At 37.1% G+C, this 12433-nt stretch overlaps 1 protein-coding gene across 3 annotated transcripts in view; it reads right to left on the bottom strand.

Moving 5' to 3' along the window:
• Positions 1-12433, bottom strand: part of mroh1 (maestro heat-like repeat family member 1) — a 75936-nt gene that overhangs the window by 17613 nt on the left and 45890 nt on the right. For all 3 annotated transcript variants that reach the window (XM_058746485.1, XM_058746488.1, XM_058746487.1), the window contains 11 exons: positions 12360-12433; positions 11717-11795; positions 10129-10242; positions 9913-9986; positions 8729-8851; positions 8237-8344; positions 6827-6971; positions 6314-6357; positions 5359-5500; positions 4729-4781; positions 4421-4528 (listed from right to left, as the gene is read on the bottom strand). The exon at positions 12360-12433 is cut by the window's right edge and continues 19 nt beyond it. In XM_058746485.1, coding sequence (XP_058602468.1) covers positions 4421-4528; positions 4729-4781; positions 5359-5500; positions 6314-6357; positions 6827-6971; positions 8237-8344; positions 8729-8851; positions 9913-9986; positions 10129-10242; positions 11717-11795; positions 12360-12433 — 1064 coding nt within the window. The remainder of the gene's footprint in view (positions 1-4420; positions 4529-4728; positions 4782-5358; positions 5501-6313; positions 6358-6826; positions 6972-8236; positions 8345-8728; positions 8852-9912; positions 9987-10128; positions 10243-11716; positions 11796-12359) is intronic.

Below are 12433 nucleotides of genomic sequence, written 5' to 3'. Positions count from 1 at the left end.
TAGTAGAAGCACCCTTTGATCTAATACAGCCATGAGTCTTTTGGGAAAGATGCAACAAGTTTTTCACACCTGGATTTGGGGATCCTCTGCCATTCCTCCTTGCAGATCCTCTCCAGTTCTGTCAGGTTGGATGGTAAACATTGGTGGACAGCCATTTTTAGGTCTCTCCAGAGAAGCTCAATTGGGTTTAAGTCAGGGCTCTGGCTGGGCCATTCAAGAACAGTCACGGAGTTGTTGTGAAGCCACTCCTTCGTTATTTTAGCTGTGTGCTTAGGGTCATTGTCTTGTTGGAAGGTAAACCTTCGGCTCAGTCTGAGGTCCTGAGCACTCTGGAGAAGGTTTTCATCCAGGATATCCCTGTACTTGGCCGCATTCATCTTTCCCTCGATTGCAACCAGTCGTCCTGTCCCTGCAGCTGAAAAACACCCCCACAGCATGATGCTGCCACCACCATGCTTCACTGTTGGGACTGTATTGGACAGGTGATGAGCAGTGCCTGGTTTTCTCCACACATACCGCTAAGAATTAAGGCCAAAAAGTTCTATCTTGGTCTCATCAGACCAGAGAATCTTATTTCTCACCATCTTGCAGTCCTTCAGGTGTTTTTTAGCAAACTCCATGCGGGCTTTCATGTGTCTTGCACTGAGGAGAGGCTTCCGTCGGGCCACTCTGCCATAAAGCCCCGACTGGTGGAGGGCTGCAGTGATGGCTGACTTACTACAACTTTCTCCCATCTCCCGACTGCATCTCTGGAGCTCAGCCACAATGATCTTTGGGTTCTTCTTTACCTCTCTCACCAAGGCTCTTCTCCCCCGATAGCTCAGTTTGGCCGGACGGCCAGCTCTAGGAAGGGTTCTGGTCGTCCCAAACGTCTTCCATTTAAGGATTATGGAGGCCACTGTGCTCTTAGGAACCTTAAGTGCAGCAGAAATTTTTTGTAACCTTGGCCAGATCTGTGCCTTGCCACAATTGTGTCTCTGAGCTCTTCAGGCAGTTCCTTTGACCTCATGAGTCTCATTTGCTCTGACATGCACTGTGAGCTGTAAGGTCTTATATAGACAGGTGTGTGGCTTTCCTAATCAAGTCCAATCAGTATAATCAAACACAGCTGGACTCAAATGAAGGTGTAGAACCATCTCAAGGATGATCAGAAGAAATGGACAGCACCTGAGTTAAATATATGAGTGTCACAGCAAAGGGTCTGAATACTTAGGACCATGTGATATTTCAGTTTTCTTTTTAATAAATCTGCAAAATGTCAACAATTCTGTGTTTTTCTGTCAATATGGGGTGCTGTGTGTACATTAATGAGGAAAAAAAATGAACTTAAATGATTTTAGCAAATGGCTGCAATATAACAGAGTGAAAAATTTAAGGGGGTCTGAATACTTTCCGTACCCACTGTAAATTATCGACCGATATGGGTGAAAATGACATCATTTTTATTGCTCCGATAAATAAATGAAATCCGATAACTATATCCGATAAAGTACGCTTGCTGGTAAATCAATCAATTAGTCTGATTTATCTGAGAGTCATCCACTTTCCAAGTGCAAGTGACTGCAGCTTTAAACTGCAGTGATTCTCAGCTTGTCGCGCGCTCATTACGTCATCATTTGTGAACATGTCTTCGCCGGTCTGGAAGTTTTTCTCAGTGGCAGAGGAGGACAATACCATTGCTATTTGCAACGCATGTTGAGCAAGGATTCCGAGAGAAGGAAAAAAGGCGTCAAGTTTTAACACAACAAATCTTATATCTCACTTGAAAGCAGAGGAGGGTAGTAACGGGTTACATTTACTTGAGTAAATTTTTTGGATAACATACTTTTAGAGTATATTTAAAAATGGGTACTTTTACTCTTACTCAAGTACATTTTTAGTGAAAAAATGGTACCTTTACTTCGTTACTGTGGGCGACGCTCCTCTCGTTACTTTATCTTAATGAAATACAAGTTAAAAATTCTTCAATTTATTCCAAAAGTCTACTTTTTTTCTGGGCAATAAGCGATGCCCGTTCGCGAATGATTCATTCTTTTGAGTCAATTCTGTTCGAAGGCTTGATCAAACCAGTTGGCAAACCAGTGAATCGGTTCGCGAATCAGGAGCGTCAAGAGCGCTGAAGACGTGGCTTTGGATCTACAGTCAGTTGGATCAACGTGACAGCTTATGTAGTTAAATGTTGCGTTTTATGGTATATACCATTTAATTCCATCAGTATACGATTCTACCATTAGTCTTTCATTTAATCTGTGTTGATTATGTTTTAAACTTAAGCTAATTTTAATGATTTTTTTTGTTAGCAACAGCACCTCAGGTAGTACTGAGACTAAAGATATGTGAAGAGAACAATGTAATTATTGCCTAAACATCCTCCTCATAATCCATCATTTGTATTTAAATAAATGACTGAATGCCGCGTTGCGCCGTCTTGTTTAGGTTGCTTAATGATTTTTATGTTCTCTGCTACGGCGGTGTAACAGCTTACCGGTCAACGTAGCCATTCCACTTGCAGCTCTTGCTTAAAGTCCCTATATAACTTCCTCATCCTCATGCACGAAAAAGGCTGAATAGATGCATTTCTTTATGCATGAAATATTTGAATATAAATTTGTTGTTAATGAGTTGTTAATTGCAGATAAACCATAATTCTGTCTAGGGGTGTCCCCGAATAGTAGACGATTTGATGCTTCGATTCGAGGAGCCTGATTCGACTCCCAATCTCACAGTCGAATATTCGCGGGGTGTTATGATCATGCCATTTTGGCTATATGGGGGTGCTCAGTGTCTGATTTCACATGGAACTACTGTTTTCTCCCAATAGGTTAATATACAGCCTATTATGATAATGCTGTAAATAGGAATCTGAAAAGAAAGAAGCTTTAAATAAATATGTTAACGTGCGTGAATAAATTCAACTTCCCCTATAGATTAAAGTTTCGCTTTCTAATCTGTCACCGACAGAGGAGCATTCTTGGCGGCAGGGATTCAAATCTTTAACCTGACTCAAACTGACACAGGCAGAGTGGAAGACTTCATTTTTTTGCCGATCAGGTAGGGTACAACAAGTGATTTCAAAACGTTTCAGTCGGTTTATTTATATCATGTATATATTATTTATATCGTATAAGATGCATTTGGTTGAGTTACGCTGTAGTAAAGCGCTTCATTATACATACGGTGATTATCTCTTCAGCGCGCGGTGGGAGCAACAACAATGCAGAATATTAATAACTATGACTGGCACTTTCATATACATAGCATAGAATGAGACTATTGTTTGACTATTATAATAAAAAGCTGTGATTTTTTTTTTTAGTGTTTAGTTGTGTTTTTGCATGTTATTGCGTGAAGAACGCGTCCACAAAAGGAGTTCATTCAGAGTCGCGCAGACGCGTTCATGTGCATTCGGGGCGTTTTGTGCAGATAGCCTATAAGTTGTAATTAACGTTATGTTATGTAAATAACGAAGCATATTCTATGTGAGATAAATGAGTTAAATTCCATTGATTAAAAACTATCATATACTTCATTCTACTGGTCATCTTCAGAGCGCGCAGCTCAAAACAGAAATGCAGAACGTTATAATTATGATCATATACATAATGTTATTATGAGAGCACTATTGAAAAAAAATTAATAAAATGTTGTGAATTCTTAAGGGTTTTGCTGACGTTTAATGTTAACTATCTTTTAATCAAAACATAAAACATTATTTACCCCGTTTGTATCTGCGAGGCATCCGTTACACATTTTCCCTGTGTATTTATGACTGTCGAATCTCTGACTTGACTCTTGGTAATGTATTTTGCCCCGCCCCCAAATATATGATTCGACTATCAGTCGACTATCGGCATGATTCCGATTCGACTATGAAAATCCTTAGTCGGGGACACCCCTAGTTCTGTCATAGTTCTGTTAAACCATTTCTGTTACTAAGTATTGTGGTGCCTTACACAAAAAATTAAAACATTTGAAGAGTCAGGACTGATGTTTTCTATTATAGTTATTATATACAGTATTATATACAAACTGCAGATTATATGAAAATTATAATATAAAAATGTGAACTTATCGGTATTCGTCATGAGAAGGACTTAAATTATCGGTTAAAATTTTTTATATCGTGCATCCCTAATATTTACATTTATCCAAATCAACTTTTACACATTCAAATCATCAACACCAGGGAAATGTTTACTTGTATAGTTATTTTACAAATGATTGCTTAATGGCAACAGCTGCAATTGCAATGATGAAAATCTAATAAAGCCCTACAAAATAATTACAAAAAAAAAAAAAAAGTAATAAAAATATGATGAGAAATAAAATTCCTAAATCTATAGGACTAAGAATGCTACTTTTCTGAAATAATAAATCTGGTTTATAATACGAAGAGGCACAAATAGATTTCCAAACCAACCTTCTCCTCCAGAGCGTTGTTGTAGGTAGGAAGGTATCGTGTGGCTTCTACTGCAAGTTGTCCAGTCCACTGGCTGTCCTCAATGGCTGCCAGAGTTTTAGACAGGAGCTTGATAACAATCAGAAAGCAATGTTTGATTAATCAGCATTAACTTTTGCCATTAGGACATTTGCATCTTGTCAAGGCTTAACTTTCACTACTTATTCTAGATATAGATATAATTTATTCCTATAGATTTCCTATAACATTTAATTACACAAGCCTATCTTTTCAACAGCCATTATTAATTCACACATATTACTACAGACCTGAAGTAAAGTTTCTTCCCACTTCTTTTTATCCAGAGAATCTTCTGTGGATTCTGGTTAGAAGACAGAGACAAAATTCAGACAGAGATGCATTCAAACCACACTCTGGAAAAAGTCAAAGATAATGGGATACCCAATATAACTTTTTAAGCTATACCGTGTAACCATCTTGGAAGAGTCGTTGAATGTGAAATATGATTTGTCATAATTTTGGCTGCGTCTGACAAACATCTGGTTGTCATGTGAGTCTCTAAGTACAGGTGGTTGTGGTTTTGGAAGACACATAAGAGGTTTCACTGAAACCTCATCATGGCAGATGAGCACTCGTTCGACTAAAAACTGACAGAGCGAGTCTTGAGAACCTGTAAAGTGTCAGTTACTAGACTAAATAAGGTAACAAGTCCTTTAATGTCAGTAAATTTACCTACTTCATTGAAATATCACAGCAGGTTAAATTAGACCGAGCTCATGTCCAAAATCAGTTTTGATACGGCTGGACCTTTGGAATCATAGTGAAACACTGAAATGTGTAGTTGGATGTTATGACCAATAGGTGGCGTAGTCTGCTAGCCTGATGAAGAAAAGCTCTGTACCCAATCCACTACATCACTATTGTATATTTTAACAAACCTTCAAGGTAATTGACCAGCTTTGGAATCTCGTTATCCCACAGAGGCTCGGCTTTAGGGTGAATGTTAGGGCTGATAGTGTGGAGCAGACTTAGAGAGGGAGCACCATGTCCCCTGCATCGAAACGGGAACGCAACATTCACCTGAGGAAAATGTAATATTCATTTTAGAGGTTTTAAGGTCTGCACTAAGCATAGACTAAATGACATCAAGATTCAAAAACAGAGTGTATGAGGAGAAATAGAGATTAAAAAAAATGTCTTCAACAAATGGATGACAAAAGAATAAATAAAATTGCAGACTAAAATCTAGACAAAAAAAAAAAAACACAACTGGATACTGTTAGCTTGAAATCAATAGTGTTTAGGAATAGTTTAGGGTTGGTACGATTTTTTAAATGTTTTCTTATGCTCACAAAGACTACATTTATTTGATCAAAAAAGCGGTCACTTTTGACCGATTTCACCCAAAAAATGAAAATGTTGTCATTTACTCACTCGCATGTGGTTCTTATGTTGAACACAAAAGAAGATATTTTGAAGAACCAAACATCATTGGTTCCCACTGACCTTCCATAGTAGTGAAAAAACACTATGGAAGTCAATGGGTAACGTTAACTGTTTGATTACCAGCATTCTTCAAAATATCTTCTTTTATGCACAACATAAGAAAGAATCTCATACAGGTTTGGAATGACATGACGGAGAGTAAATGATGACAAAAGTTTCATTTTTGGGTCAACTATCCCTATTTCTTTGCAAATAAAATCTTGCTGACCTCAAACTTTTGAACATTAGTGTATGAAAGTAGCACTGGTATCTTGTAATAGGGAACAGTGAAATATCCACCGTAACTGTTATTATACAAAAATCATTTATTTACTCTTTACCTTACTCATTGCCCAGCTGAAACTGAGAACAATCTAATTAAAAAAACAGTGGGAATTTGACACTTACCAAGAGCCTTATCATCAGGATATATTGTGAGGGAAGACTAGAGCCTGCGGGAAGAAGGAAGAAACAGAGTAAGACAGAGAGAGGGGGAGGGCAGACAAGGGTAACCCATTAGTGAAGCCCATGATCCAAAAGCATTACAATTAACGAATAAATAATCACTGAACCTGGGACTTATTTGTCCTACTAGAGTTCAATTTAATCACTGTCAGCGTAAGAAACAATTAGCCTCTGCCCCAAAAACTTTATTCAGTTGATAAATACCACTTTTCATTTGACTAATTAGAAACAGACTCAACAGGCAAAGCAAACGACTTGCAATGAAAACAAAACGTCTGCAAGTGCAATTTAGATTCAGGCCAACAACGGAAAAAAGGTTTAATAACTGCTGCTGGATTTGCCACACTGCCAAAAAGACAGAAAGTGTGATTCCAGGGTGTCTTTAGGTCAGACAGTGGAAAAGTTCTTAAGTCTGAGTCTAGGCTCATCAGTGACATCATGTGCGTGTGTCCACACCTTGTGCGTTGAAGTCGATGATGAAGTTGGGTTCTTGTGCTGTTAGTTTCTTGTTGGCCAGCAGAATTAAACTCTTGCACAAGGGAGTAGTAGCGTTGGCGTACTGATTTGGGGTCAGGTAGCAAAGCAACATCGGCCACAGAACCTACACAGGAAATAACATAGTTTCAGATGTACAGTAATTACATGAAATAAACCGAAGGGATACACAGAGGTAGTCTTGGTAAATTTAAGACAAAGTATTAATATGAAACATTAATTAAACAGTGTAAAATGTAACATAAAACCCTAATGTACTGATACAAAAAAAAAAAAAAAAAAATAGGAAGAAGCAGTTATTTCAATGAATAAAAACCATCAATTGTGAAGTCTGACACAGGGAATTCTGGGAATGTCGATTTACGTTTTTTTCCCCACTTTAAATTATAAGATGACTTCCCTAATTCACTTGCAAAAACTTAACAGTATTTTACCTAAATTATTACAGTTTTATTACATTTTCACTGTATATAGTAAGTGAAGTTACTGTTAATTAATAGTTTTTTCTGCAGCATTTTTAGTCTTTTTCAGGTAAAATTATTATTGAAATTTTGTTTAACATTTTCCTTTAAGTCTTACATTGTCTATTTATAAATATTTTATAGTCTATATAAATATTTATAAATGTGGGTGGATGGATAGATACAGATATGAACTATTCCTAAATGTAATGTAGAAACTTTCATTTTCTGTAAAGCTGCTTTGCAACAATTTGTATTGAAAAAAGCGCTATACAAATAAACATGAATGAAACTGAAAAAAATCCCACAAACCATAAATTCATATTCACAATAAATCTCAAAAGTCTAAACTCAGTGCTTTAAAACAACATGTTAACAAGATAGACACAACAAAAGTCTAAATATAGTCTGGCTATATGTACATGTCCTGACATTTTCCTGGTTATCATTCGAATGTGTTTTGGCGGAGGGAATGGAGACAGTCTCATCGGCACATAAACTGTCTTCGTCTGTCTGCTGAGGAGAGATCCCTGTCAACGGCCTGCTGTTGATGTTGGGAGGCTCACAGGAAAAAAAGATCTAATATTTCTCTAGACACTCTCTCTTACAAGCGGCAATGCCGGGCTGGGACTGCTGACTTTGGCTGCGAAGATGATGAACTGTGCTGAACGACTGCAAAGCCCATCTCTCACTATGTAAGAGTTTCATTGAGTTGTCTTTAGGATAATAAGACGCATTGCAGATGTGCATGTGTCTGATTTAGTGGCAGCAGGACTGTCAACACCACAGACACTGATGTTCTCCCTAATACCCTTACAAAAGTTAACCATGGTTTTATTATAGTAAAAGTGAGGTAACCATGGATTTTTGAGGAAGGTGTACGCTTGTTTGTACTCATCTGTATACTCACATCAGTCATGCGGCCCACTGTGGTAGTGAAAAGATGCAATGTGTTATCACACATGCTACGCAGAGCCTCATTAGTCACTTCCTCTGGGTCTGGAGGTCGCTGTCCTCGCTGTGTGAATATTAACAATTTATTAGCTGTATTGTATCACACAACCTAGCATAACTAGGGCTATACTAAAGCCAATAACAGTGCAAAGCTAACTAACTAACTAACTAACTAACGTAAATGTTTAAAAACTAAGGTATGCACTGAAATATTGCACAACATGGACTATGAAATGAATTTAAAAAGCTTGCTGAATTGATACCAAACAAATCGACTATAGACAATCTTGCAATGCAAAGCATGGGAAATCAAGCAAGGAGATTTGAAACTTAAAGAGAAGTTAAAATATGATCAGTGAGCAGGAAGTTGATTTGCAGCTACAGTCATGTGACACTGCTGATCAGGAGTAAGATAAGAAATGTGTTAGTGAGTAATGGTTGTTTGTACATGGTAAGTGTCTGGTAGAGCGCAGTGCTGGATGATGAAACGGACAAGCAGGTCTCCTCCCTCTAGCTCTAGGTAACCATGATGAGCCATAGCACTGATCACCTGCACCACTCTCTTCTTCACCTGCACAGGCAAACACTAGCATTAAAACCTTTCTGAGCACTCAAATGAGCAGTATGACACCAGTATGAGTTTTACATGAAAATTTAAAAATAAATCATATACATTTATATAACTTTGGGTACTTGTATGTAAAAAAAATTTTAAACACATGAAAACAAACCGCATGTATTTTATCGGTTTACCCTCGTCTGACTTTTACCATAAAATATTTTAAGATGACAAAATAATCAACAAAGAGCAAAACCAAATATTTATTCTGTGACAATTCAGAAAGTTTGGTACAAAAAGTTCCACAGTTGTCATTTTCAATTGTCCAAACAAGATGTTAGTGTACTTGATTACACAGGTGTCAGTGAAGAACACTTGAGATTATACATATAGAAAACTAAGAAAAAAAAAAGAAGTTAAAAACACTTGTGAACAAAACATTTTATAACGAGTCATTTCAAATTATGGAAGTGTGAATTTAATTGTATTAATTTACACCACATAATCCTATCAAACACAATACATTACTTAAGATATGGTGACAATGACACTGCAGAATAAATGTTAATGTTAAGAGCTATGTTTCCATCCACCTATTTTTCCATCATCAAAATTATTTAGTAATCACCTCCCATTATTGTCTCACACAATTGCATTCCCAAACATCAAGAACCGGAACGTCGTTTGTTATTGCGTTTCGTCTGGCACAAGTCATTTATTATGTAGGAATAAAGAGCCACAGGCTTCCCCAGTTGCAGCATCTTTCATTTATATAACTGATACTTTGCATCAGTTTCCCAGAAAGTGACGAAATTTTTTATGCAATATTCTAATCTTGTGCATACGTTAAAGTCACAACTTTGGATGGAAACATAGCCAATGTCAAATCCTCCTATGATGCATGTACATTCACTGTTGGACATTTTAATAGACAAACTAAATAAACTACTAAAATTGTGAAAAATATATATTTTAAGGGAGGTTATTTTCAAAAAGGTTTGCAGGAAAAAAAAGTGCCCAAAGTTGATGAAACACCCATATTTTGTCACTTTATATAGGATATATTTATGTACCTTATTACTGTGGTCAGCCAGAGGTTGCCTGATGCTGGCTAAAATTAGGAGCCTCTTGGTTTCCATAATGGAGGCTTGAACAGACAGAGCAGAGTTTTAAAAATACAGCTCTTGCAAAACATTCTGATCTTTTATAGCCAGGTATGACAATCTGGATAAGAGTGTCTGGCTGAGGAAGAAATCATTGACGTATTTGATTACATGTTTAAAACTCACTGGATGAGTTGATGAGGTGTCTAAGAACAGCCAGCGAGCCCATTCTGTTCCTTTCATTACTGTTCTCCAACCTCTGGAGAACAAACACCATCAGACGGTCCGGGAATGTGTTAGCTGGGGCCAAAAACAGCAAAATATAGAAGTGAAAATGAATGCAATTTGTCAAGTTTACCCTCAGTTACCGATAAAGGCTTTGACAGTGTTCTGTGCCAATAAATGAACCACCAAAATCTGTGTATAAATGCATACATTAGTCAATGCTGTCTGGTTTTAATGCCTGGTAAATGGTCCATTGTATAAATAGCCCATATAAATCAGCTACATTACCTAGACCAGCAGCTCTCAGCAGGTTTTGTTTTAGGACCCAAGTTAAACATTATTTGGTTAAAAACCTGGGTAAATTGTTTAAAAAAAAAAAAAAAGTAACTAATTAATTTATTTATTTATTGAATTAGATTTAAGAAGTCATTGTTCAAATTTATAAATTTTATGCATTAGTAGTCTAGCACTAACACCAAATCTTTTCACAGTTGAAACACCCGCTCATGATTAAAACGTCATGATTGACACTTAAAGGGGTCATCGGATGCCCATTTTCCACAAGTTGATATGATTCTTTAGGGTCTTAATGAAAAGTCTATACCATACTTTGGTTAAAATTTCTCAATGGTAGTGTAAAAAACACCTTTTTTGCCTGTCAAAATCAGCTCTGTTTTTGGCAAGCCATTCGAGTCCATGTTGCTTTAAATGCTAATGAGCTCTGCTGACCCCGCCCCTCTCTTCCGTGGGATGACAAGCAGTACTGTTTACTTTAGCCGCGAAACTGGCTAACTAGCATGTTATTAGGAAAGGTGATTTGCAAAGATTCATAAAAAACCCTTATACTCACTACTTCTGTAGACGAAGCTGGATCACGAATGATTTATACGAACATAAGATGCATTTCGGCAGATCGGAAGGCGCATTCCCTTCAAAGCAAAAGTAATGCTAATCCTCTGCGTCTTCAGCCGCTCAGATGTCGGGAGTTAATGACGACTGCCATGTTCTTTATTACATCCAACAACAAAACACCTCAATCGCTTAATCGGAGCAATTCTTTTTTTAAATATTTTTTTTTTTAAAATAGGGATTTAAAAAAAAAAAAAAAAGCACTGGGTGGATTTTTATCATTATAGGATGGATGTGTACACACACTTCCAACACACATTTATGTTCAAACAACTTGTAAAGTGAATTTTGCATCCAATGACCCCTTTAACAGCTCCTGGACTCCTTGCATTTGCTTGATAAAACACAAAAGCAAGAGGAGTGCGATCCAGCTGGTGTGTGTCACCTCAAATCAGCACTGAGCACACAACTGTATATCATCTCACTGATTGGAGGAGCCTGCTGGTCAGACACTTTAACTTAATCTCAGCTCAGACTTCATCAGCACATGACAAGGATATTGCTATAGCAGTCAGCTGACTGAGAATACAACATTTGCTTGAGTTCATGTCCACATGGCTAGTCCAAAAAATAGATTTCAATCAGATGTTTACATCTGCATGCACCTTAAAAAGAAGAAAAGGGTTTAACCAAGACCCACCAAGGATAGTAAAGCATCGCAGGACCTCGTTGTGATTTTTCACAGTTGGAGGGTTGCTGAAATCCATAGGTGAGCATATCTGGAAGTAAAATAAATATAAGTCTACTGACAATGAGGACCTGAAAACTCTGTCAACTCAAAATAAGTTATTTTAAGTTTATAAAAAAATTTTAAAAAACAGGTTTCATATGTGCTTTATTTGTTTTAGTAACTGACAGCTGTCCAGAAATACAAATGAATCTAATAACTGAGAAAACTGAAATTTCAAAGGAAAATGGTATGAATGCAATTAATTCATCTAAATGAAAATGATCAAAATGAATTAAACTGGCAAGAAGCTGTTAATTTCGAAAGGATAAATAGTTTTAATAAAACGCCCAAATTGCAAAATGAATGGTTTAAAATAAACATTAGTTAATAAACAACTGTTCTAATCTGATTTTTTGTGAATAATTCCTACTGTTAAACTGTTAAATGGCCAAACGGCCCTGGGCTGTGTAACTCTGTTAGGCAACTTAAAACCTGTTCTACCAAAATTAAAGTTGTGCAGGGGATTTAGAAGAAGTCTGTAAAATGCCTTTGTCATCATAACTAATGAACATGAAAAAGTGGTGCACATAAAGAGTGAGTCAGAAAAACTGACCTGCTGGTGCAGAGCAACTAAGAGACCATCAATCTGTGTCTCCAGCACTCTGCTGCCCATATTCACAGAGGCCT

Source organism: Onychostoma macrolepis, chromosome 16 (assembly GCF_012432095.1).
Source record: "Onychostoma macrolepis isolate SWU-2019 chromosome 16, ASM1243209v1, whole genome shotgun sequence".
NCBI classification, from domain to species: Eukaryota; Metazoa; Chordata; class Actinopteri; order Cypriniformes; family Cyprinidae; genus Onychostoma; species Onychostoma macrolepis.
Note: the sequence above shows the minus strand (reverse complement) of the source record. Positions and strands in the feature narration are given on the sequence as shown.